The sequence below is a fragment of the Phytophthora cinnamomi genome, assembly GCF_018691715.1.
Source record: "Phytophthora cinnamomi strain GKB4 chromosome Unknown Contig70, whole genome shotgun sequence".
NCBI classification, from domain to species: domain Eukaryota; phylum Oomycota; class Peronosporomycetes; order Peronosporales; family Peronosporaceae; genus Phytophthora; species Phytophthora cinnamomi.
The window spans coordinates 315,103-342,667 of record NW_027151003.1 but is presented as its reverse complement, the minus strand read 5'-3'; the positions used below and the strand labels follow the sequence as shown (position 1 = coordinate 342,667).

At 53.1% G+C, this 27,565-nt stretch overlaps 2 protein-coding genes across 2 annotated transcripts; both read right to left on the bottom strand.

The window, feature by feature from the left end:
- Positions 1–1,523: 1,523 nt before the first annotated feature.
- IUM83_18658 (Pol Polyprotein) lies at positions 1,524–13,832 on the bottom strand (the record flags this gene model as incomplete). Its single annotated transcript, XM_067943668.1, has 4 exons — positions 1,524–1,547; positions 1,635–1,719; positions 1,779–1,840; positions 13,470–13,832. The coding sequence occupies 4 exons, from the start codon at positions 13,830–13,832 to the stop codon at positions 1,524–1,526; spliced, it is 534 nt and encodes a 177-aa protein (XP_067786179.1).
- A 698-nt stretch (positions 13,833–14,530) lies between these two features.
- IUM83_18657 (putative thioredoxin) lies at positions 14,531–26,934 on the bottom strand (the record flags this gene model as incomplete). The annotated part of the gene is made up of 2 exons (XM_067943667.1): positions 14,531–14,713; positions 26,680–26,934. The coding sequence occupies 2 exons, from the start codon at positions 26,932–26,934 to the stop codon at positions 14,531–14,533; spliced, it is 438 nt and encodes a 145-aa protein (XP_067786182.1).
- Positions 26,935–27,565: the final 631 nt, after the last annotated feature.

The following is a 27,565-nucleotide window of genomic DNA, read 5'->3' as shown; positions in this document are numbered from 1 at the left end:
GCCGCCGCTAGATGATGCTTAGCCTCGAGACAGAAACCTATGCAGAACTAATAGCGTTCCGCTAGCCAGCTCTTCCATCGTCAAGTAGCTCTTTGGAATGGACGAAAGGCCGCGCCTTCTCAAAATATGCCGGTGGAAACACAACTCATGATTTCGCTGGATTTACTGAGTCGCCAATCTTGAGTAGCCTACTAAAAATTTGCCGGTGGGAATCCCCCCAGTGCGGTGTTCGCTCAGGACTTGGCGATGATCGAGAACTGGAAGGTGGCCGTTGAGTGGGTGATGCTGGGGAAACCCCGTCGGTAGCGGGTCTTCTTCTTGAATCCGTGGACTGGGGGCAATCTTGAGCGAGTTGTCTGTCCTCAGGGTTTAACCCCTCTAGCCCCGCGATTTTGGGCAGATATTACCCTGTATTCTACAGGATAAAGAAATGACTTGGGATTACTATTTGCGGAGTTTTTGAAGGCTCACAATCCCCCACTGTTATCTACCGTGTGTCATACACGATAAGATGGATTTTTGAGGTGGCAAGCTTGATCATTTGCCCTTTATTATACTGAACACGGCGGTGAGTTTGTAGAGAATTTGTCAAAAATTCTGAAAACACTCTCACTGTGCAGTTGCGTTCATTATTCAATTGATTACAAGTTCAACTACCAATCGCATCACTGGCCACACTACTCACACTCTCGCCACTCACAGACGCCGCTGGTGAGCCTTCTTCACCTTCACTGTCGTCCACAACGCCACCACCATCTTCATCATTATGCAGACCTCTACACGGAGCGTGGAGCCGGAACTTCTTCAAACCAGGGGGGATGTTTGCACCTCCACGCCAGAGGTCGTGTCAAATCTGGCTGCACGTAGCTGAGTTCGTGGGCGCCCTTGGGCCATGCTGCCGCGCCTTCTGATAGAGTTAGATCTTGCATTTTCCTTCATTTTGTGCTCCTCTTGCATTCGTTACCGAGCACTCCACGCAGTTGTAAGTCGTTTCCCATGGAACTTTAGCCGGTGAGCACACCTTACAGCCGTGCTGACGGCGCTTTTGCGACTCCTTGCCATTCTTCCCCTGCGTTGTCCGAAAAATGTCGACTTTCTTTGTCATATGTAGCGCAGGACGCGCGTATCACGGGACCGACGAAGGTGGGATGGAAGAATTTGCCAGCGCTTCCACTGACAAGTCACACTCAAATTCGGCTGTTCCCACACTAAGCAGTGTCATCTGTATCATTATCATGACAAACAAAAGTAGAATACACGATAAACATAGCAAATACTAATACCTGGATTGAATAACTCTGCATTCGCACCTGATCATGTATACCAGCTGCTCGCATGCCGTCTTGATAGTCTTTCACGAATTGGGGCGCAGGTACCTCAACGATAGCTGCACCAACATGTCGTGATAGTGTCGTTGCTTGTGTACTACATCATGTAATAATGAATGCACCGGTCTGTTGTCCATCCAGGAAACAGCGATCAAGCTGGGCTCTGCTTTTGGTTGGGCGATGCGGTACGAGTCTCTATAGTGTCGACAAGATACAGCCCTCGTAGTAGCAGAATAGACGACAAGATCACGTTTGGTAGAAGCGGTTAGTAGTAATAAAACGTTGTTTAGGTAGGCCTTCACACACCTCTTTCTCGCTGCGTCGCAATGCGTCGGGGCCCTGGTTTAGGCTGACAGAATCGCTATTGAGCCGCCCTTGGTCGATTTCGGCCCTATACAGGTTATCGTCAGTAAATATCCTGTGTTGTACAGACACACAAACCTGCCGTACCGGTAATAGTAACCACTGTCGGTGTCGCACGTCAGGAAGCACGCGGGTGTCCGGGCAGGAGACTTCGCAGGCGTCGGGGGCAGGCGAGGACGTCGTGGTCGGCGACTTCGACGGCGCTGTGGTCGGTGGCTTCACTGACGTCCGAGCAGGAGACTTCGCAGGCATCAGGGCATGCGCGGCCGTGCGGGCAGGAGATTTCGCGGGCGTCGGGTCAAGCGCGGGAGGCATTTGGCGGGAGGTGTTTGACGTTTGGAAGGAGGCACCTCGTCATACAGAACTACGAATAATTACCCCCGAAGTTACCTACAACACTGTTAGACTTTATACCAGAACGCATCACTTGAGTTTTGTATAGCGAATCTTAGTTTAAGTATGGAACTGATTTGCCGAAATCTTTATCCTGTAGAATACAGGCGGCGGGGTTGGAGGGGTTAATGTCGCTTGTAAGGACCTTCTTGCAGACGGCCGCGGAGAATAAGGAAGGTTGAGATCGTTGCATAATACGTCTTCTACGGGCGTAGCTTAGCCGAAATGACGGACTTGGAACGTCCTCGCTGCTGGGGCCGCCATCTTCACCCTCCATGGCGTGAAGCAAACACTGAGATGCACTCACAAAATCATCAAATCTATTCTATACGATAGGTGTGGCGATTCGGGGGTCGGTTCGCCAGGATCGATTCAATTAATCGCCCATGGGAATTTAGAGTGAAACCCACAATACCTATTTTTACGAGGCCTACTAATTCGGCAGGGTGGGCCATATCAAAGCTGCGAAGCCATCAACTACAAAAGGAGGCCAGAAACAGCCGCATCACCGAAACCACTGAAATGTATTACATGAACTCAATAAAAACCCCATGTCCATATTTGGCACAATACCTGTGTGGCACCAACAATTACGGATTGACATAATAGACAGATCATCCTAGCCTTCAGACAACCATTTCGTTAGCAGAAGAGATGCCCACTGGCGTGTTTGCAATTCCGCTGTACAACAACTCGGCGTCTTCCATTCTTGTCGTAGTACTGGTCTTTCAAACACTTAATTACACCTTCATCCATCGATTGCAGAGCTGCCGTCGTGTTCGGGGTGGGGTGGGAGCTTGTGGATCACCACATTGAACAGGATCACGGAGTCCTCATTGTGAGATGATACATCGTCGACTCAAAGAAGTATGTGTCGTTCCTCCTACCGCATTCTAGCTCCAAAGGCCATTCACCAGCGAGCTGACTCTTGGTTTCCACGTACTCCAGCTCGACTTCGTTGTTCACCACCTTCTCACGAATGCAGTGGTAGCGAATGTCGAGCAAGCTTGGTATCCAACATTTTTCGCCAGTGCCATCGCGCCTTGGTTGTCTTCTTAGATCACTGTAGCCCCCATTTTTTCAGTGCCAATGTCCTTCAATAGATGGTGCACCCAGACACACTCCCTCACGCAGTAGCTCAGCGCCATATACTAGGTCTCTGTAGAACTTAACGCGACAGTCTTGTGGTGATGTAAATCCACTAAAACCTCGCTACCGTTCGGTGCAAGGCTTACCAACAACGCCCGCCTTCCCATTAGGGTAAACGGGTGTTGGATCAATACCTGAAGACCAGGAGCGATCCCTTACACCGGGTCGGTTGCAAACACTTCTGTGCGGCGAGGTTATCTTCGGTCAACCCAAAACCTGCACCACTTAGCCACGAGCGAGGGCTAGGACGCAATATAGCGCTCTCGCGCAACCCCCTGCAGTCCCTCAGAAAAAAGGGTACCGGCTGGTAAGGCCTAATACAGGGGTGACCGAGGGAATCCTCGGTCGGTAGGTAAATACACTCGGGGACACTCCCGTCCCACAAATATATAGTGAACGACTATATAAAGTCGCTCCAGCCTCCGGCCACGCCAACTCTTGGCCTAGCCTAGGCGAACTCTCGGTCAGGTAACCTCAAGTTCCCCAACCGGCATCCCCACGCAGCCGAGCGTGTCCAGGCACTACAATAAGCTAGCTACACTTACCGAAGTCGGACTTGACCCTTGTTGGCTTTCGGGGAAGACTGCTCTTTGATTTCTGACTATCCAGAAACCCTCCGGGACTCTGCGCGTCATCTTATGGCTAGTCCTATGTCTCTATACAAAGATCTATTATAAGCGAGTCTCAACGAGACAACCTCGGACTCATCAGATGGTGACCGGGACTTCGCGAATAAGTAGGACCGGGTCTACACTACTAAGTCCGACTGCATCAAAATAATGGTACAGGCTGAATGCGAATCCTTGAAATCCTCGGTCGGGATTTTGTTAGGGCTATCACGTGTGCTTAAGGCTACTTTCTAAGTCGGTGGAGCTTTAGTTCGAAAGGACGACTAACCCCTAGTTCTAGTCTTCTTGTCTCCATGGTCTACTACCTCAACCATGTGTCCATCCTTCCCAACTTCAAGCTTACATACATGGCCTTGATTTGTCAGGTGACCTTCAATGTACTCATGCATCATGCATTGTGGCTGCCTTCGTTCATCATCTGGCGGGTAAGCTCGCACGCACCGCCTAGTCGGCACGTCACTGCTCACGTGCTTGTTCACAGTCTCCTCCACGTTGTGTATTGCAGGACCGAACACGACGAAGGCTAACCTTCTCGATGTATCGGCCCTTGTCAAGGGTCAACGTCCCTGATTCTTGAACTGCGATGATCTCGTAGGGCCCGTCGAATAGCGGTAGCGCATTCGCTTGAACGCCCGCGTCGCGACGGAGGAGTACCTAGTCGACTGGGCGATGCTCCCAGTTCACTCGCTTGTTGTTTTCACGCAAATTGTTTTTCTTGATCTGCTCAACCTTGCGGCGGTGCTCATCGACCCAGTTGGTCTCATGCTTCCTGCCAAAGATCATGTCGCGACCGAATGCTAGCTGGGCTGATGACGCATTGATCATCGAATGGTGAGCGGACCGGAGCGCGAAGGTGGCGTTGTTGAGAAACAGTTCCCAGACATCTGTGGTTTTGATCGTCATGGTGCACATTTTGTCGCCAATCACTCGATGGACACGTTCAATCACCGCATTCGCCTGCGGGTTGCAAACAGTAGTTGGTGCGTGTGCGATACCGTAGCTGTCCAGCAGCTCTAGGAATTCTTTTTTGAACTCACTGCCTCCATCCTATATACAGCGTACAGGTCGTGGGTAGCGATTTAACCAGTGTCGATCGAAGAGGAAGGCGGCATCTGCACTCGAACCATCCTGCGCCGGCAGCACCTCAATCAGTCTGGTAGAAGTGTCGATGATGGTAAACGCTCTGAGATTCTGCTTTCCATAGGGTCCAATAAAGTCAACTGCGACCTCGTACCATGGCCACGCGATGGCCGGCTTGGTCGGCAATTTCCGTAGAGAACGGTCCACTAACGGTTTCGTGTCTCTCTCCATATTGATCCATGTGAATACTTGGCTGATAGTTGCTTTCATGGTACTATCCCCAGGATACATTAGCCACTCGTGGTAGGTTTTCAGCAATTTGTTACGCAATAATGAGGGCACGAGCACCTTCTGCGACTGTGCGTCCACCCAGAGCTGCACCCCTCCAAGCTCATGTCTGCAATTCTTTGGCAAGGTGGAATACTTACTTTGTTCCACTGCTAGCGACTGCATATCAACGTTGAAAAAGTCGTCGTCGTCGTCGTCAGGGCCCATGGCAACGAGGGTTTCATGCTTGGGTTGAGGCTTCAATTCGCTGCTGCCATTACGCTTTTCCTCCAGTTCGGTCGGTGTTTTGTCTGATATCGGTAGACGCGAAAGAGCGTCGACCACGACGTTATTTTCACGTGAAATATCGCTCCGAACTCCTCAATCTCTAATCGCCAGCGCATCATGTGCACGTCGTGAAAGGAAGTTTAAGTGGTCCGTGAAGAGATGTAGTCCAAGAAAGAGACTTCGAAATTCGCGCAGGAGCAAAACAATCCTCAACAAGTCCAATCGATTCGCCGTTTACAGACTCTGCGTGTAACGGAGTTACACGCACAAGCGGCTACAAGCCACTTGTGATTTAACAGATAGAATATCTGTTAAAAGTTTTAGATACTTCCTCACCTTGGTGTAAGCCACACCAATGGATACATTGAAGTGGACCACCACAATGAGTGGTCCACACCTACCCAAAGATCCTATTGGTGGAAAGCAGCATCTTTCTACTAATCAGAGACGTGCATATTGGCGGGGCTCTGACAGCCAGCCGCTGTCAACCCCTTTCATAGATGATACACAGTTTTAGCAGATTTAGGAGGAAGATCAATTTACAAACAATACAGTTCTCATTTTACCTAATCTAAGTCACTTGGAGATTTACCTGATTTAAATTATATTTGTGTATTCAAATATAATTAACTCAAGTTAGTACTAAGTACTTACGCTTCCTCATACACGTAGCGCGACGTGTAAGCTAAAGTAGTGAGTCAAGTTAGACCCACTACACCTGGTAGTCCGTCCAACGACCGACTACTTGACGTTCGTACGAGGTGTACGAACGCGGAGCCGATAAACACATGAGCACGGAGGTGCCTATGGAGAGCTCCAACAAGCGTGCAACACATGTTGCACACGCTGACTGCCCTCACCTGTCCGACCCAGAGTGGGAAGCCCTTCAACGACTGTCAACAGTCATTGGAGAAGCTACGATGCTGCGTACGCTATCGCCGACGGAGCAACATGGTGTTGCTCTGGGGTTCATCATGAAGGAGCAGCGTGATGCTGTTTCCTCAGTGACGGCGTCGTCAGGGACGACACCGCGTGCTCAATCATTGAAATTGAGCGTAAGCAATTACGTGGGAAGAGAAGGCGAGCCTCTCCTCCGGTGGCTTGTCGAGATCGACACAGCCATAGCGGCTCGACGCACCGTCGACCCGCTGTTGAAGGTCGCGTTCGCCATGTCCTGCCTTGGCGGACGCGCAAGGAGTTGGGCGTATGGACGCCGACTCTCCGATCCTACGTGCTTCAGCACGTACGAAGTATTCAAAGAGGTGCTCAGACAAGCGTTTGAGCCCCCGCAAAACGAGTTCCGGTCGAGGGCGGAGTTCCTCGACCTTCAGCAGGGTAAGCATGACGTTCATTATTACGCGCAGCGCGCACGATATTTGGTATCAAATATCGTGACTAACCCGATTGACGAGGCGACCAAGGTCGTCATGTTCATGAAGGGGCTTAGAGATGGGCCTGTGAAGACCTATCTCTTCCGAGAGTACCCGAGTACTCTCGAAGCTGCGATCACTCTTGCCATGCAAGAAGAGTTTAGCCTGCGGCAGGCTAAACTCCATGCAAACGTGCAGAGGCCGCAACCGCGCCCGGTAGTGAGGACGGGAGGTCCAGAACCAATGGACCTCTCGAACGCAACAACTGCTGGCTACCAGCAGCAGGGAGGCAACGTGCGATGCTTCCGTTGCGGAAGGATCGGTCACTTTGCACGGGAGTGCACAGCTCCTATGCCCCCTGGAGGAGGCCGTCGTTGCGATGCTAGGCATCGCCGCGGACCAACAAAATACGCGAACATCCAGTAGGCGCGGGGCGCTCTACTGGTAATGCAGTCACGCGTGCCGACATCGGACACGCGACACTGAGGACTGCAACCCCCAGTGAGACTAGCTCTCGCTGCAAGAAACAAGATGACAGGCCGAACCTAGTCATCCTGAAGGTTTACTCGAAGAGAGCGAGTGACTCTATTCGAGCATTGGTAGATTCAGGCGCGTCGAGCAACTTTGTTCGTCTACAGAGCCTGCCGAGACTTGACTTCGAGGAGGTAAATGTACCTCGAAGTCTTCTGGAAGTACGACTGGCAACAGGTGCCATCGTGAAGACCGAGAAGCGCGTCATGAACGTGCGCTTCTCGTACAAACAACGAGTGTTGTCGAACACTTTATCGTCCTGGATCTGGACGATATGTTCGACGTGGTAATGGGCATGCCGTGGCTTGCACGGCATGACCCGGTAATTGACTGGAAGAAGCGCACGCTCTTGCGCTTCGGTCGCGACAGTGGAACAGAGAGCGATGGCCCTGTTAGCGCAGCACACGCACCGGCAGGTGCGCGCGGCTCGCCAGCCGAGACAGCGCTAAATGCTGCTGTCCCGGAGTGCCCAGGAAGTGCGCGAGGGCGCGTACAAGTGAGACCAACGTCGGCAATGCTGCCGACGTCAGAAGAAAAAGATGTGCTGGTTCCGGGAACCAACACCCACGTTCAAGTGTGTAAGGGGCAGTCCCTGACCCGAAGAGGTCAGGTCGACGAACGACGCACTCTCGATCATGAGGGGCTCCGCCAATGAATGGCGTCGAGGTGACAAAGGCGTGTCAACTCCGGGAGTTGACGCTGCAAACAGTGCGGACGGTTGCAAACGTACCGCACTGACGCAATTTGCATGTTGTCGTACAGCCGGGCTGCACGACGAAGCGCCATGCGATCAAGCCGGGCTTGATATCGCGCGCCCGCAGACAGGGTCTGCCGGCGAACAACTGTCCACGGCCGGGCCTGGACCAGAAGAACAACTGTGCGGAGCCGGCCTCCGCACAACAAGAAGACGGCGCATGCGAAGAACGCTGCGCAAGGCTCGGTCCGGGACGGAGACGCCACAAGAACCGTCTGCTGGGCAGACTGAGGCGGTGACGCCGGACGTCGAGACGCAAAGCGTCTTGACGCGCACCGATACTGGATGCCAGTATCGTGAAATGGAACTCGCTAATCCTCCGACGACGGCGTCGGAGTTGACTTCGCTTCCAGTCATGAGCTGGAAGCGCTTCACGCGCGACTTGCACGATGGACGCATCGAGCAAGTCTGCGTTCTTTCGGACAGCGAAAGAACGAAGAGCGAGAGTGAAGAGCTGAGGCAGCTCTTCATGGAAAGTACCACTGAGAGTGATGACACTCTCAGTGCGAAGACGAAGCGAGAGCGCTTCGAGGAACAAGGTTGGGACTCGCTGAAGTCGAGTCCCTATTACGAATTGTTGAGGGAGTACAAAGACGTACTCCCGGAAGAGATTCCTGCGGAGCTTCCGCAGGATAAGGGCATCCAGCACGAGATTGATCTCGTGCCGGGCACGAAGTACTGTGTCACGCGGCAGTGGCCACTGCCGCGAGAGCAAGTAAAAGCAATCGACGACTTCTTTGAAAGTCGTCGCGAAGCAGGACAAGTGCGGGAGTCAAAGTCCCCGCACAGTGCTCCGACGTTCTGTGTCAAGAAGCCACAGGGCGGATGGTGCATCGTTCATGCGTACACCAAGCTGAACAATGCGACGGTACCGGCGTAGACACCGATACCACGAAAAAATGTTATCATCGATTCGATGGCCGGGAGCACCGTTTACAGTGCTCTCGACTTGCGAGATGGATTTTATCAAATCCTAATGCGTGAGAGCGATATCCCTCTCACGGCAGTGAGCACGCCAAGCGGCATGCTCCGGGAATGGCTAGTGATGCCACAGAGACTCAAGAACGCCCCTGCGACTTTCAACAGGTGCGCGACTTCGCACCGAGCTACTTCGATGATGTGTTCATCCACAGCCGAGCTGTTGATGGGAGGACCGACGTAGAGATGCACAGGGTGCGCCTCCGGAAACTACTTGAGCTTATGCGAAAGCATAGGCTCTACGCGAACCTGAAGAAGTGCATCTTCGGGGTGAGCGAGATACCCGTCCTCGGGTGTCTCGTAGGAAAGAATGATGTTCGCCCTGACCCGGAAATGGTTAGAGTGATCAATGAATGGCCAGCGCCTTCAAGTGTCAAGTAACTGAGGCAGTTCCTTGGCTTGGCCACATAGTTGTACAAGTATGTGGAGGACTACGCGGGCAAGATCCGCCCGCTGCCACAATTTCTTAAGAAAGAAGCTGTGTGGAAGTGGGCAACCGATTACCAGAAGGCATTCGATGCAGTCACGCGGGGCTTGACTGAGGCGCCGATCTTGGCAGTGGCTGACCAAGATCGCCCATTTCACGTAGTGTGTGACGCATCCGATTTCGCGATCGGATGCGCGTTGATGCAGCACGATCACGAGGGCCGTGATCGTGTCGTCTACTACCAATCGCGTCAGCTGAAGCCAGCTGAGCGCAACTATCCCGTGCATGACAAGGAACTCCTTGCCATGAAGTACGCACTCGCAAAGTTCCGAGTGTATTTGCTTGGAAGTAGACTGTTCGTGGTCTACACCGACCATGCATCACTGCGCACCGCAGTGAAGTCGCCACACATATCACACAGAATGGCGAGATGGCTCTCATTCTTTGCGGAGTATAACTTCCGGGTCGAAGACAAACCCGGAAGATTGAACGTGGTGGCCGACGCGTTATCACGTCGGCCGGACTATGCAGAAGCTGTTGACGTCAACGCCATTGACGTCATGCGATCGAGCACACCCACGTCGTCTCTGTTGGACGACGTGAAGGCCGCGTACGCGCACGACGCGGACACGAAACTCTTGCTGGCCTATGGCACAACACCTTCTGACAAGGCTCGTCAGAAGCTGCCCAAGCACCTTCGTGCGCGAGCACACCGCTATCGAGTGCACGACGGAATAACGACAACGCGGATCGCGTTGTCGTGCCGAATGACCATGACCTGCGACTCAGGATCATGTACGAGTATCACGATGCCCCGACTGCGGGACATCATCTCGGACGTGAGAAGACATACGTCCTTCTCACGCGTGACTTCTACTGGCACCACCAGTATAAGTGGGTGCGTAAGTACGTCCGTGCTTGCGAGGTACGCCAACGCGTGGAGCCTGCACCATTCGCGCAGACTCCTTTGCAATCACTACCGACTCCGTCGGAGTGTTGGAAGTCCATGTGTTTGGACTTTATCTATGATCTTTCCCGGACAGCGGAGGCAATACCGGTGTTGTGGTCTTCGTCAACCGCTTCAGCAAGATGGTACATCTTGCTGCGGTGCCGGCAGAAGTGACCGCGAAGCAGACGGCCCGTCTGTTCGTCGACATGGTGTTCAAACACCATGGCATGCCGACCGACATCGTGTCGGACAGAGACCCACGCTTCACAGCGCACCTGTGGCAAGAAGTGTTTACACTTCTTGGGAGCCAGCTTTCAATGTCGACTGCAGATCATCCGCAGACGGACGGTCAAACCGAGCGCGTAAATCGCGTGCTCGTCGACATTTTGAAGAGCTACGCTCACTCGTCCCAATACTGGAGCGAGTGCTTATCGATGGCAGAGTTTGCCATCAACAACTCAGTTCATGCCTCGACCGGGCATACACCGTTCTACGTGAATGCCATGCGGCATCCACGTCTACCGAGTTTACTCGGAGTGATGGCTCCCACTTTAAGTGGAGGAGGATCTGCGACTGCAATACAGCAGCCGCAGAAAACCGCTGACACTTGCACAGTGTCAGCTGCAACAACAAACAAAACGCATGAGTCTGCGCAGACTCCTCCAACAACAATGACAAAGACCACGGGTCTGCGCAGGGCGCAGACACCGCGAAGAACCACGCAGAGGCTGGGCCTCTAGCGGAGAGCGAGCTGAATGACTTCAGTTCGGATGCAATCGACTTCATTAGCAAAAGACCAGCCGTAATTCTGTTTGTCCAGGATGCGATAGCAGCTTGTGTTGATCAACAGAAGCTGAACGCGGACAATGTGAGCAGAGGCAACACAAATGAATTCAAAGTTAGTTCATTTGTTTTGTTAGCTACTCAAAACCTGCCTAAACATGCAGTTTCGGATTTCAGAGCAAGTAAGCGAGCTCCGCGCTTCATCGGGCCGTTCACTGCGTTGGCACGGCACGGCAACGCTTACACGCTAGACATACCGTCTAGCATGCGCCTCCATCCGACCTTTTACGTCGGAAGGCTGAAGCCGTACCTGCAGCACGAATCATCAAGCTCGGCTGACCCGAAGCCTCGGCAGGAGCCGAGGCAGAAGCGGAAGCCTTGGCCTCGGCGACGAGCAGCCTCTCCTCCAGCACGCGGACGCGCTGGAGCAACTCCTTCATCCGGGTCCCCAACTCGACCTGGATATTCGAGGCGGTCTGCGAGACCGCCGCGACTTGAGCCTTCTGGTTCGCCAGCTCCTGCTTCAGGGCGACGAACTCAACGCCCTGCAGACGCTCCACGGCGGTCACCCGGTCGTGGAGAGGCGCGTCGGGGCGTGTTCCCACCCCCGCCACCGCCGATCCGTGACGCCCGCGGCTCAACCCGCTGGATTGTTGAGCGGATTGTTGACCATAGTATCCCGAAAACGAACCCTCAAGGGGCTCGTTTTCGTATTCGTTGGAGAGGATTTCCTCCCCATCAAGATACATGGGAGCCGCGGAACGTGTTGCTGGAGGACGTTCCGGAAATGGTGAGGGCGTACGAAGAGCAGTACGCGCTGGCGCAGCGGAAGTAGTGCGAGCGCTGCGGTCATCGCTAGCGCCCGAACCCTCACGTGCTAAGAACTTAGCACGGAACTCTTTGAGGCTTTCGGGCACACGGAACGACGTGTACCCGTTCAGGTCGCGGTCGCTCAAGCGCGCCGCGCCTGGGAAACACTTCGCGCACTGAAAGCCATCGGGCACAGCGCACGGCACGTTAGCCTCCTCCGCAGCGCAACGTGGAGTTACTCCAACTTTCCACGCTTCGAGTACGTCTCGAAGCGATCACGCGCTTGCTTAATCCGATCACGGTAAGCACTCGGCTTCTTGTTGAAGTTCTCAACAAAAGCGTTCCAACTTTAACAAAGTGCCTGCCACTCGGGCACTTTGCTGCGAGAAGATGTCTTCTTGCTTTGAAACCATCGGAGCTCACGGAAGAGTCCGATGTAATAATCGCGCCTTTGATGCGTCTCCGCATCAAAGTGCAGCTCGGCAGCCACGGCGTCATCTTTGATGGCGCTGCATACGTATAGCGGCACCTCATTCGGAGGTACCGAGTTCCTATACCGGTCCAAGATCTCGGACGCGGACGGCATCCACGGATCGCGCGCTGCAGGCGCAATGCGCGGAGAACCTTGAGTTTTGGAATCACAGTCAGCCGGAGGGGACCAATCTGCACTTCAATCTCCATGCGAGGGTCGGCTCTAGGCGTAATCGCTGTCCTCTCGACCATTGAGGCCATCTCATTGTGTGAGGAGCTACCGCAGAACTTTGCAGCAGCAAATTCATCGTCTTGGCGTTTCTGCAAATTGCTCACCATTGCTGCCATGTCAGATATTTGCTCATGCATCGCTGCAATATCCGATGAATTATTGTTGCTGCGATTGTATCCATTCTGATTGCCACCACCGAAGTTCCTGGATGGCTGGCTACGGTTATGCTGAGACTGACCGCTACCATTGTTCCGAGGGCGGTATGCAGGCAAGTCGGATCGCGGAAACACTCGTTCCCATTGTGATTGTTCCGCTTACAGAAACCACAGACCTTGTCCAAGCGTCCTGGCTTCTTGTTCCTTTGGCGCTGGTTATTGCCTTGGTTATCGTTAGAGCGCTGACGAGGTTGCTGGTATCATTGCCGGTTGAGACTTCTACGCAGGAGCTCGCTTTCACGCTCGTTTCTCGCGATGAGCTCAAACTGCGCTTCCATGTTCGGAAGACCCCAGCCTCGAGATATACGTTGTAGTTCAACCTGCCAATCTACTGGCATCCCGTTCTTGTACATGCGAACCACGTCCGCTTCAGGAACGGGTTCGTTCTCTCCTTACTTTAGGAAAGGAATCATTTGAAGTAAGATCCGAAACTCTTGGCTGTACACTCGTACGCTAGTGCCCTTTTTCTTCCGCAGTTGCATCAACTCGTCCATGAGGACACCTCGTGTCCCCGGCGGGCCGTGTCGCGCCGTGAGCTGTTTGAGCGCGATGACGGTAATGTTGGGTCGAAACTCTGCTTCCTCCCTGAAGATGTCATTGAAGTACCGCTGGTCTTCTTCGAACAGCAAAATTTGCATGTCTTCTGCCAAGACCCATTGGTCTCCCTGATCTAGCGTGTAGCCCATGAAAGCCTGGAATTCTTGCACATTTAACACCCAGATGAGCAGCGCCTTCCAGTCTCCATTGCGGAAGTCTGGGACCTTCTTCTTCACCACAGTGCCATTTGCCTTGGTGAAGGTAATCTCGTCACTCATTCTGAGTTGTTGGTGACGGGATAGTTTCTTCCTTGTATGTCGTTGTAGCCACGCTACATCTTTGCTCGAGCGAAATGTCACGTGTGGTTAAGGCTACTTTCTTGGTCGGTGGTAAATTAATAACTGAGCTTAGCTTTAGTTCGAGAGGCCGACTAACTCTTAGTTCTAGTCTTCTTGTCTCCATGGTCTACTTCCTCAACCATTTGCCCATCCTTCTCCAACTTCATGCTTACATGCATGGCCTTGATTTCTCAGGTGGCCTTCAATGTACTCATGTATCATGCATAGTAGCTGCCTTCGTTCATCATCTGGCGGGTAAGCTCGCACGTACCGTCTTGTCGGCACGTCACTGCTCACAAGGGCCCGTTGAGGCTCCTACTCGATTCACCGAGGTACATGTATGTCGTCACATGCAGCCGCGTGCATTCCTTCACCGCGACGCTCCGAACAAAGTTCGGGTCGCTGTCGCGCGGTTGACTCGTGCCAATTATGGGCGGTTCGCATCCTCACAACTGCCCCCGCCTCGACGCAAACCACCACATTGGCGAGCATCTGGCCGTCTTCGATTCCGGTTTTCACCATTTCGCGTTAATTGTCCGTCTCGACCGCCCGGGCTCTTCACTCTCTCCGTAGTTCTGGTACGGAATGCGCCTTGTTGCTGCAGTGCATCCTCTCCATTTGAATCCTCGGTGATGGCTTCACTTGCCTTCATTCCACTGTAGGATGGCGTTGAGGTGCTCACCGAGGCTTCCGACACTAGCGGTGTCCTGTCGGTTCCATCGGTTGAGGTACTCACCGAGGCTTTGACACAAGCGGTGCCCCGTCGGTTCCATCAGGTTTCGCTCCGCTGACACCCACATAGACACAACCTCCGGGAGGTCCTGAGGAAATACGCGCACCGTCGACCGAGGTTAGCACTCCATCACGTGGGCCCCTGCTTCGCTACCGACCCCACCGCCGAAATTTCGGTGATCGTATCATCCATCGTGGTGTGTCAGTCGGCTTCTCGCGAAGCACCTCGCTTTGAAATTCGGCTCTACTCTCTTTGGCTTCACTGTCGTCCGGCTGGGCTTACCCACTCGGCTCCGAGAGTTACAGCGCAAAGGAACGGGCTGCGCTTCCCGCAGCAACTCATTCATCCTCACACCACCAGAATTCCGGTGGTCGAAAGGGTCGACGTGGATGTCCAGCTGATATCCGGGAAGGACATATTTCAGCTTCAGACACGTTTCAGGTTCATGCCTCCAGATACAAATTCTTGTCATTAAGGACGAAAAGGCGTCAAAGTCGTTGTCCAGTAGATTCAAAACCGTCCAGATATCCGTCGATGCGCGTACCGTACGAAAAGGCGGGAAAATTCTCTTTCGAATGAGCCATTCCGCAAATCTCTCCGACCTCAGTAGCCTGCATGTAGTGGATCTAACTTGACTCACTACTTTAGCTTACACGTCGCGCTACGTGTATGAGGAAGCGTAAGTACTCAGTACTAACTTGAGTTAATTATATTTGAATACACAAATATAATTTAAATCAGGTAAATCTCCAAGTGACTTAGATTAGGTAAAATGAGAACTGTATTGTTTGTAAATTGATCTTCCTCCTAAATCTACTAAAACCGTTTATCATCTATGAAAGGGGTTGACAGCGGCTGGCTGTCAGAGCCCCGCCAATATGCACGTCTCTAATTGGTAGAAAGATGCTGCTTTCTACCAATAGGATCTTTGGGTAGGTGTGGACCACTCATTGTGGTGGCCCACTTCAACGTATCCATTGGTGTGCCTTACACCAAAGTGAGGAAGTATCTAAAACTTTTAACAGATATCTTATCTGTTAAATCACAAGTGGCTTGTAGCCACTTGTGCGTGTAACCCCGTTACACCATCCCCCCTTGAGGTTAGACGCGCGGGGTCCCCGCACGTCAATCTCTGAATTCGTCAATTCTCCGCGTTTGGAGAAGAAACCCGCGCTCATTCAACGATGAGCACGCCCCAAGAGAAGAAGAACCCGGAGGCGGTGGAGAGTAATCTCTCCATCGATGACTACTTCGAGCGCCAGAAGGCGAAGTATGGCGACGTCGTCGACTTCGACGACGACGATGAAGGCATGGAGGACGAGAAGGACTCGTCCTCAAAGCGCAGAGACTCAGTGTCGAGCGAATCCCTCGACCCCCACGCTAAGATCATTAGCCCGCGTGAAGGGGACGAATCGGACGCTTCGAGTTCGAAGCGTTCGCGAACTGAGAGTGATACCCCACTCGCTTCCGCTGGGTCTCTCAGTTCTCCGCGCGCTGCAACTGCAGCGCGTGATTCCAAAACTCAAGGTTCTCCGCGCATTGCGCCTGCAGCGCGCGATCCGTGGATGCCGTCCGCGTCCGAGATCTTGGACCGGTATAGGAACTCGGTACCTCCGAATGAGGTGCCGCTATACGTATGCAGCGCCATCAAAGATGACGCCGTGGCTGCCGAGCTGCACTTTAATGCGGAGACGCATCAAAGGCGCGATTATTACATCGGACTCTTCCGTGAGCTCCGATGGTTTCAAAGCAAGAAGACATCTTCTCGCAGCAAAGTGCCCGAGTGGCAGGCACTTTGTCAAAGTTGGAACGCTTTTGTTGAGAACTTCAACAAGAAGCCGAGTGCTTACCGTGATCGGATTAAGCAAGCGCGTGATCGCTTCGAGACGTACTCGAAGCGTGGAAAGTTGGAGTAACTCCACGTTGCGCTGCGGAGGAGGCTAACGTGCCGTGCGCTGTGCCCGATGGCTTTCAGTGCGCGAAGTGTTTCCCAGGCGCGGCGCGCTTGAGCGACCGCGACCTGAACGGGTACACGTCGTTCCGTGTGCCCGAAAGCCTCAAAGAGTTCCGTGCTAAGTTCTTAGCACGTGAGGGTTCGGGCGCTAGCGATGACCGCAGCGCTCGCACTACTTCCGCTGCGCCAGCGCGTACTGCTCTTCGTACGCCCTCACCATTTCCGGAACGTCCTCCAGCAACACGTTCCGCGGCTCCCATGTATCTTGATGGGGAGGAAATCCTCTCCAACGAATACGAAAACGAGCCCCTTGAGGGTTCGTTTTCGGGATACTATGGTCAACAATCCGCTCAACAATCCAGCGGGTTGAGCCGCGGGCGTCACGGATCGGCGGTGGCGGGGGTGGGAACACGCCCCGACGCGCCTCTCCACGACCGGGTGACCGCCGTGGAGCGTCTGCAGGGCGTTGAGTTCGTCGCCCTGAAGCAGGAGCTGGCGAACCAGAAGGCTCAAGTCGCGGCGGTCTCGCAGACCGCCTCGAATATCCAGGTCGAGTTGGGGACCCGGATGAAGGAGTTGCTCCAGCGCGTCCGCGTGCTGGAGGAGAGGCTGCTCGTCGCCGAGGCCAAGGCTTCCGCTTCTGCCTCGGCTCCTGCCGAGGCTTCGGGTCAGCCGAGCTTGATGATTCGTGCTGCAGGTACGGCTTCAGCCTTCCGACGTAAAAGGTCGGATGGAGGCGCATGCTAGACGGTATGTCTAGCGTGTAAGCGTTGCCGTGCCGTGCCAACGCAGTGAACGGCCCGATGAAGCGCGGAGCTCGCTTACTTGCTCTGAAATCCGAAACTGCATGTTTAGGCAGGTTTTGAGTAGCTAACAAAACAAATGAACTAACTTTGAATTCATTTGTGTTGCCTCTGCTCACATTGTCCGCGTTCAGCTTCTGTTGATCAACACAAGCTGCTATCGCATCCTGGACAAACAGAATTATGGCTGGTCTTTTGCTAATGAAGTCGATTGCATCCGAACTGAAGTCATTCAGCTCGCTCTCCGCTAGAGGCCCAGCCTCTGCGTGGTTCTTCGCGGTGTCTGCGCCCTGCGCAGACCCGTGGTCTTTGTCATTGTTGTTGGAGGAGTCTGCGCAGACTCATGCGTTTTGTTTGTTGTTGCAGCTGACACTGTGCAAGTGTCAGCGGTTTTCTGCGGCTGCTGTATTGCAGTCGCAGATCCTCCTCCACTTAAAGTGGGAGCCATCACTCCGAGTAAACTCGGTAGACGTGGATGCCGCATGGCATTCACGTAGAACGGTGTATGCCCGGTCGAGGCATGAACTGAGTTGTTGATGGCAAACTCTGCCATCGATAAGCACTCGCTCCAGTATTGGGACGAGTGAGCGTAGCTCTTCAAAATGTCGACGAGCACGCGATTTACGCGCTCGGTTTGACCGTCCGTCTGCGGATGATCCGCAGTCGACATTGAAAGCTGGCTCCCAAGAAGTGTAAACACTTCTTACCACAGGTGCGCTGTGAAGCGCGGGTCTCTGTCCGACACGATGTCGGTCGGCATGCCATGGTGTTTGAACACCATGTCGACGAACAGACGGGCCGTCTGCTTCGCGGTCACCTCTGCCGGCACCGCAGCAAGATGTACCATCTTGCTGAAGCGGTCGACGAAGACCACAACACCGGTATTCCCTCCGCTGTCCGGGGGAAGACCAAAGATGAAGTCCAAAGACATGGACTTCCAACACTCCGACGGAGTCGGTAGTGATTGTAAAGGAGCCTGCGCGAATGGCGCAGGCTTTACGCGTTGGCATACCTCGCAAGCACGGATGTACTTGCACACCCACTTATACTGGTGGTGCCAGTAGAAGTCGCGCGTGAGAAGGACGTATGTCTTCTCACGTTCGAGAAGTCCCACAGTCGGGGCATCATGATACTCGTACATGATTCTGAGTCGCAGGTCATGGTCATTCGGCACGACAACGCGATCCGCGTTGTCGTCGACTGCATTATAAAGCAGTATTCCGTCGTGCACTCGAAAGCGGTGTGCACGCGCACGAAGGTGCTTGGGCAGCTTCTGACGGGACTTGTCAGAAGGCGCTGTGCCATAGGCCAGCAAGAGTTTCGTGTCCGCGTCGTGCGCGTACGCGGCCTTCACATCGTTCAATAGAGACGATGTGGGTTTGCTCGAACGCATGGCGTCAATGGCGTTGACGTCAGCAGCTTCTGCGTAATCCGGCCGACGTGATAACGCGTCGGCCACCACAATCAATCTTCCGGGTTTGTATTCGACCCGGAAGTTATACTCCGCAAAGAATGAGAGCCATCTCGCCATTCTTTGTGATATGTGTGGCGATTCCACCGCGGTGCGCAGTGATGCATGGTCGGTGTAGACCACAAACGGTCTACTTCCAAGTAGATACACTCGGAACTTTGCGAGTGCATATTTCATGGCAAGGAGTTCCTTGTCATGCACCGGATAGTTGCGCTCAGCTGGCTTCAGCTGACGCGATTGGTAGTAGACGACACGATCACGACCCTCGTGATCGTGCTGCATCAACGCGCATCCGATCGCGAAATCGGATGCGTCACACACTACGTGAAATGGGCGATCTTGGTCAGCCACTGCCAAGATCGGCGCCTCAGTCAAGCCCCGCGTGACTGCATCGAATGCCTTCTGGTAATCGGTTGCCCACTTCCACACAGCTTCTTTCTTAAGAAATTGTGGCAGCGGGCGGATCTTGCCCGCGTAGTCCTCCACATACTTGTACAACTATGTGGCCAAGCCAAGGAACTGCCTCAGTTACTTGACACTTGAAGGCGCTGGCCATTCATTGATCACTCTAACCATTTCCGGGTCAGGGCGAACATCATTCTTTCCTACGAGACACCCGAGGACGGGTATCTCGCTCACCCCGAAGATGCACTTCTTCAGGTTCGCGTAGAGCCTATGCTTTCGCATAAGCTCAAGTAGTTTCCGGAGGCGCACCCTGTGCATCTCTACGTCGGTCCTCCCATCAACAGCTCGGCTGTGGATGAACACATCATCGAAGTAGCTCGGTGCGAAGTCGCGCACCTGTTGAAAGTCGCAGGGGCGTTCTTGAGTCTCTGTGGCATCACTAGCCATTCCCGGAGCATGCCGCTTGGCGTGCTCACTGCCGTGAGAGGGATATCGCTCTCACGCATTAGGATTTGATAAAATCCATCTCGCAAGTCGAGAGCACTGTAAACGGTGCTCCCGGCCATCGAATCGATGATAACATTTTTTCGTGGTATCGGTGTCTACGCCGGTACCGTCGCATTGTTCAGCTTGGTGTACGCATGAACGATGCACCATCCGCCCTGTGGCTTCTTGACACAGAACGTCGGAGCACTGTGCGGGGACTTTGACTCCCGCACTTGTCCTGCTTCGCGACGACTTTCAAAGAAGTCGTCGATTGCTTTTACTTGCTCTCGCGGCAGTGGCCACTGCCGCGTGACACAGTACTTCGTGCCCGGCACGAGATCAATCTCGTGCTGGATGCCCTTATCCTGCGGAAGCTCCGCAGGAATCTCTTCCGGGAATACATCTTTGTACTCCCTCAACAAGTCGTAATAGGGACTCGACTTCAGCGAGTCCCAGCCTTGCTCCTCGAAGCGCTCTCGCTTCGTCTTCGCACTGAGAGTGTCATCACTCTCAGTGGTACTTTCCATGAAGAGCTGCCTCAGCTCTTCACTCTCGCTCTTCGTTCTTTCGCTGTCCGAAAGAACGCAGACTTGCTCGATGCGTCCATCGTGCAAGTCGCGCGTGAAGCGCTTCCAGCTCATGACTGGAAGCGAAGTCAACTCCGACGCCGTCGTCGGAGGATTAGCGAGTTCCATTTCCTGATACTGGAATCCCGTATCGGTGCGCGTCAAGACGCTTTGCGTCTCGACGTCCGGCGTCACCGCCTCAGTCTGCCCAGCAGACGGTTCTTGTGGCGTCTCCGTCCCGGACCGAGCCTTGCGCAGCGTTCTTCGCATGCGCCGTCTTCTTGTTGTGCGGAGGCCGGCTCCGCACAGTTGTTCTTCTGGTCCAGGCCCGGCCGTGGACAGTTGTTCGCCGGCAGACCCTGTCTGCGGGCGCGCGATATCAAGCCCGGCTTGATCGCATGGCGCTTCGTCGTGCAGCCCGACTGTACGACAACATGCAAATTGCGTCAGTGCGGTACGTTTGCAACCGTCCGCACTGTTTGCAGCGTCAACTCCCGGAGTTGACACGCCTTTGTCACCTCGACGCCATTCATTGGCGGAGCCCCTCATGATCGAGAGTGCGTCGTTCGTCGACCTGACCTCTTCGGGTCAGGGACTGCCCCTTACACACTTGAACGTGGGTGTTGGTTCCCGGAACCAGCACATCTTTTTCTTCTGACGTCGGCAGCATTGCCGACGTTGGTCTCACTTGTACGCGCCCTCGCGCACTTCCTGGGCACTCCGGGACAGCAGCATTTAGCGCTGTCTCGGCTGGCGAGCCGCGCGCACCTGCCGGTGCGTGTGCTGCGCTAACAGGGCCATCGCTCTCTGTTCCACTGTCGCGACCGAAGCGCAAGAGCGTGCGCTTCTTCCAGTCAATTACCGGGTCATGCCGTGCAAGCCACGGCATGCCCATTACCACGTCGAACATATCGTCCAGATCCAGGACGATAAAGTGTTCGACAACACTCGTTGTTTGTACGAGAAGCGCACGTTCATGACGCGCTTCTCGGTCTTCACGATGGCACCTGTTGCCAGTCGTACTTCCAGAAGACTTCGAGGTACATTTACCTCCTCGAAGTCAAGTCTCGGCAGGCTCTGTAGACGAACAAAGTTGCTCGACGCGCCTGAATCTACCAATGCTCGAATAGAGTCACTCGCTCTCTTCGAGTAAACCTTCAGGATGACTAGGTTCGGCCTGTCATCTTGTTTCTTGCAGCGAGAGCTAGTCTCACTGGGGGTTGCAGTCCTCAGTGTCGCGTGTCCGATGTCGGCACGCGTGACTGCATTACCAGTAGAGCGCCCCGCGCCTACTGGATGTTCGCGTATTTTGTTGGTCCGCGGCGATGCCTAGCATCGCAACGACGGCCTCCTCCAGGGGGCATGGGAGCTGTGCACTCCCGTGCAAAGTGACCGATCCTTCCGCAACGGAAGCATCGCACGTTGCCTCCCTGCTGCTGGTAGCCAGCAGTTGTTGCGTTCGAGAGGTCCATTGGTTCTGGACCTCCCGTCCTCACTACCGGGCGCGGTTGCGGCCTCTGCACGTTTGCATGGAGTTTAGCCTGCCGCAGGCTAAACTCTTCTTGCATGGCAAGAGTGATCGCAGCTTCGAGAGTACTCGGGTACTCTCGGAAGAGATAGGTCTTCACAGGCCCATCTCTAAGCCCCTTCATGAACATGACGACCTTGGTCGCCTCGTCAATCGGGTTAGTCACGATATTTGATACCAAATATCGTGCGCGCTGCGCGTAATAATGAACGTCATGCTTACCCTGCTGAAGGTCGAGGAACTCCGCCCTCGACCGGAACTCGTTTTGCGGGGGCTCAAACGCTTGTTTGAGCTCCTCTCTGAACACTTCGTACGTGCTGAAGCACGTAGGATCGGAGAGTCGGCGTCCATACGCCCAACTCCTTGCGCGTCCGCCAAGGCAGGACATGGCGAACGCGACCTTCAACAGCGGGTCGACGGTGCGTCGAGCCGCTATGGCTGTGTCGATCTCGACAAGCCACCGGAGGAGAGGCTCGCCTTCTCTTCCCACGTAATTGCTTACGCTCAATTTCAATGATTGAGCACGCGGTGTCGTCCCTGACGACGCCGTCACTGAGGAAGCAGCATCACGCTGCTCCTTCATGATGAACCCCAGAGCAACACCATGTTGCTCCGTCGGCGATAGCGTACGCAGCATCGTAGCTTCTCCAATGACTGTTGACAGTCGTTGAAGGGCTTCCCACTCTGGGTCGGACAGGTGAGGGCAGTCAGCGTGTGCAACATGTGTTGCACGCTTGTTGAGCTCTCCATAGGCACCTCCGTGCTCATGTGTTTATCGGCTCCGCGTTCGTACACCTCGTACGAACGTCAAGTAGTCGGTCGTTGGACGGACTACCAGGTGTAGTGGGTCTAACTTGACTCACTACTTTAGCTTACACGTCGCGCTACGTGTATGAGGAAGCGTAAGTACTTAGTACTAACTTGAGTTAATTATATTTGAATACACAAATATAATTTAAATCAGGTAAATCTCCAAGTGACTTAGATTAGGTAAAATGAGAACTGTATTGTTTGTAAATTGATCTTCCTCCTAAATCTGCTAAAACTGTTTATCATCTATGAAAGGGGTTGACAGCGGCTGGCTGTCAGAGCCCCGCCAATATGCACGTCTCTAATTGGTAGAAATATGCTGCTTTCTACCAATAGAATCTTTGGGTAGGTGTGGACCACTCATTGCGGTGGCCCACTTCAACGTATCCATTGGTGTGACTTACACCAAGGTGAGGAAGTATCTAAAACTTTTAACAGATATCTTATCTGTTAAATCACAAGTGGCTTGTAGCCGCTTGTGCGTGTAACCCCGTTACAGCGACGGGTAGCGAGATCACCACCCAAACTCGCATCACTATACCTGACAACCGTGAAAGAACTTGACTGTGATCGGGTGAACTTCAAACCCAAATGCATCGTCCCTTTTAGGTATCGAAGCACGCGAACAGCAGCTTTCCCGTGCATTTCGCATGGATTTTCGACGTGCTGTGCAAGTAGCGACACTGGGATACATATGTCCGGGCGGGATGCGTTTGCAACGTAGAGCAGTGATTCGATTTGCTCTCGGTAGAGATGGCTGTCTGACAGTACCCTGCTGCCGATGTTTGCGCGCAGATCTTGGCCGATAATAGATGGGTTGTGGACTCCTGACGCTTGCTGCTGACCGAAGGGCTCAAGCATCAGCCTGATATATTGGGTTTGACTGAGGAATAGCTCCCCCTTTTCCTGATGATACAGTCATGCACCTCTAATTCGGCAGGGTGGACCATATCAAAGCTGCGAAGCCACCAATTACACAAGGAGACCAGAAACAGCCGCTTTAGTGGAACCACTGAGTTTTATTACATTAACTCAGTAGAAACCCATGTCAGTCTTTGACACAATTCCTGTGTGGCACTAACAAATACGGATTGCCTTCGTATACAGATCACGCTAGCCTTCAGACAGCCAATTCATAAAGAGGATTCCACTGGTGTGTATGCAATTCCGCTGGAGAACATGTCGAGCTCGGCGTCTTCCTTCTTGTCGTGGTACTGACCTTCAGGCTAATTGAAAGAGAGTCAACTAGACGTTGGAGAATGGTCGACGTGTCACGGCTTTTTGCGGCGAAAATTAAACTGAGCTTTTGTATTGATGGTCTTCGCACCAAGATTTGAAACGAGATCCTTGAAAGTGTCATCCCTCCTTTAAAAGGGAAAAAAATCGTTGAGGTTAATCATCTGAAGGTGATGGGCAGAGGTACTTGCGCAGCCAGTCGGGCGTTATCATTAGATCTCACAGGCTATAGGCTGATACCGGTGCCGAATTAGAGGTGCACGACTGTACTGAACCTCCATCCGATAATTAAGTTCACATCACCGAGAGACTTTAGCTTGAAGCTATCGTCAAGCTGTTGAGCAATTTTTGCAGCTTCGGAAGGGTCCTTGCACCCGATTATCATAATATGATATTATCACCCACGTAAAGCACCAGGAAGACTGGACCACTGGGGTCATTGTGAAAGAAGAAGCAAGAATCGCTTCGGTACTGATGGAAGCCGATATGGAGTAGGGCATCGCGAATCGCAGCAAACCACACCGCTGCAGCTTGCTTAGGGCCGTATAAACTTCGTCGTAGAATGCACAATCTTCCACTTGGTGCACGAATTCCCATCGGAATTGTCATGTACACCGTTTCGGCTAGGTCGCCATTGAGACATGCGGTTTCGAAGTCGTATTGCTTAAGGCAATACCCCAGTTCACAGCATACTGCAAAGAACACCCGCAGACTGTTTTAGCTAGCAACCGGGGAATACGTGAACATGTGGTCAACACCTGGGGTCTGCAGAAACCCTAGTGCGGCCAACCGCGCCTTGTATCTTGTGATGTTGTCATTCGCATCTACCTTAACACCAAACACCCACTTCTGGCCGATCACTTTGGCTCCAGGTGGACGTCTGACGATGTCCCAGGTATGATTACGGATGTGTACGGCTAATTCAGCTCGGGCGGCCGCCTTCCACTCGGCTGCCTGTGGAGAGGCCATTGCCTTCGCATACGTGAGTGGTGTATCAGCAGCGGACATGGCTACTTCAAAGCCATCATCGAGTCGTATGCGCATGCTGCTGTGTTCATCATGATCATCGTGGTCTCTGCGCCTGAACTCAACTAGCGAACGGAAATTTGCCGGAGCTGGTGATGCAGCTCCATTCTCCAATTGTAATGAAGTTGGACGAATAGGGTCATGTGACAAAGCAAGAGTAATTCTCCTTGTGATGTCGCCATTCCCTTGGAACTGAGCGTGCGCGTTTGCATCTCGCGCTACCGGCTTACGGTCACCATGGAAAACAAGATCCTGACGCTAGCAGAGGGTACCATACTAGCAGTGTGTTCCGTGTCCTCGCCGAGCCTGTGCACTTGTTCTAGGGAAGCGAGTTGGGGTTGAGACACTGGGAGTATTGTTGGCTCAGAACCAAGAGATCGTTGTGAATTGGATGCTGGTAGCACTGATGGACCAAGTGCACTTCCCCCTGTCGGAATCGAATTCTCAAGGTGAGTGGGGCTGCGGCTCTCGAACCAACGATAGCATCCGGATCTGGTTCAACAGCGTCAACGTCCATACTGATCTCATCCGCATCTACATCCATGAGCTCCCCACCATCATCACCACTGGGGGTAGCTGGTGTAGTTGGCACTGATTCTCCGTCATCGATTACAATAACAGGTGGGGAAGTCATAGCATCGGTAGGGTTCGTGACTTATGAAACAGGAGATTGCTCGTTCAATAATGGTGCGATCCTCGTCCCAGACACGATACCCTTTAGTGCCGTTTGCGTAACCAAGAAACAGGCACCGATGCGACTTCGCGTCCCATTTGGTTCTCTTGGCCTTGTCGACAAACACGTATCCACGGCATCCAAACATGCGCGCATGCTTTAGACAAGGTTTCACGGTGTGTATCAGTTCAAATGGTGTTGTACCATTACGCGCAGAGTTTGGCAGCCGATTTGTCAGGTAGACAGCGGTGTTCAAAGCTTCACCCCACTAAGCCTTGTCAACATGCTGGTGGTAGAGCATTGCACGTGCCATCTCGACCAGTGTTCTATTCATTCGCTCTGCAAGGTCATTCTGCTGTGGAGTGTACGGAACGGTAGTTTGTCTGGCGATGCCGTGTTTGACACAGAAGGAAGAAAATGCCTTTCCCACATACTCTCCGCCGTTATCCGTGCGAAGACACTGGATATGCATGCCAGTTTGGACCTCCATGAGCTGCTTATACTCCATGAATCGGGACAATACCTCCGACTTTGCCTTAATCATAAAGACAACCACGTAGCGAGAAACAATCATCAATGAAGTCACCACAAATCGAGCTTCACCTCGCGAAACGGGTTTCATCGGTCCCATGACATCACTGTGGATCAAATCAAGCACACGAGTTGTCTTCCCGGTACTTCCTGACGTGTGAGCAAAACCAATTGAGCTCATTTTGCCGCGAGCACATCCTTTACACACAGAATTTCCCTTGTCAATGGGAGAGAGGTTCGGAACATCAACGACAGTCTTGCTTACCAGCATCATGCGCTCCGCACAGGGGTGGCCCAGCCGGGCATGCCACAGCGATTCATCCGTCGACTGCACTGATACGGCTGCGGTCTCACTTGGGGAAAGTGCCGCAGGCTTGAGCTCCGCGCGCCACTCATACCAGGGATGGCAAAAAAAATATTTAAATATTTTTATCCGTGAAAAAAATATAATAAAAATATTTTTTTCATTTTTATTCGTGTAAGTACGAAAATAAAACACTTCGGTTTTGTATCGGACACAATCTGACAACCGCGCTCTATTAGGTGGGGCCCTATATTTGCTGACGTGTGACGCAGTCATCTCGCCGTCCTTGCACACGCGGAAGGTGGGGAAGCAGTCCACATCAATCTCCTTGCAGACGCCTCGGTGCTCACCTTTAGGAACTTGACGGCCAGGTACTCGTTCTCCGTCAGCTGCGTCACCTTGAGGGGTCACCATCTTGCAGCCACCGCACCGCGGCGCCGAGAACTGCACGGTGGCCGGCTGCTTCTCGCCGATGGCGCCGCTGAAGTCCTCAGGTGTCTTGACCTCGATCGGCATAATCGGCTCCGCCACCTATGAAGCTGAAGTAGCCCTGCGGTGGCAGCCCACTCGTCAGTACGCGTTGACGCCAGTATTCAGGTAGTTACTGTGTTATACGGTGCTCCAGGCGATCCGTTTCAGCGGGGTTTGATGTATAAAAATGGTAAAAATATCATAAAAATGGAAATAAAAATATTTTTCGATATTTTTATTTTGAAAAAATCCTTCCATATTTTTTTTTGCCATCCCTGCTCATACAGCTTCCCGCGCTTCTCGATGAAGCAAATCGCAGATCTACAAACACAGATCAGGCACCCGTTCTTCTGAAACTGGACGTCTACATCTTTAGCGGCCAAAGCGGGAATGGACAACAGCTTCCTGTCCAGTCTAGGCGCATACAGAACGCCTGTCAACTTGATCATGCTTCCAGTATCCAGTGTGAAAGTCACGGACTCGACTCCTCGAGCGATCAGATGCTACCCGCTTGCGACCGCAATGTCGAGTACGCTGTCCAAAGGTGTACAGTCTTTTGCCTGAATAAAGAACAGGTAGAAGCTGATAATCTTCTGTTTCTTATGTTACTGAAGTTGTAGCCACTTGCACTGCTACAAGAAGGGTTGAACTTGGGATTCCGCCAATTAGATGGTAT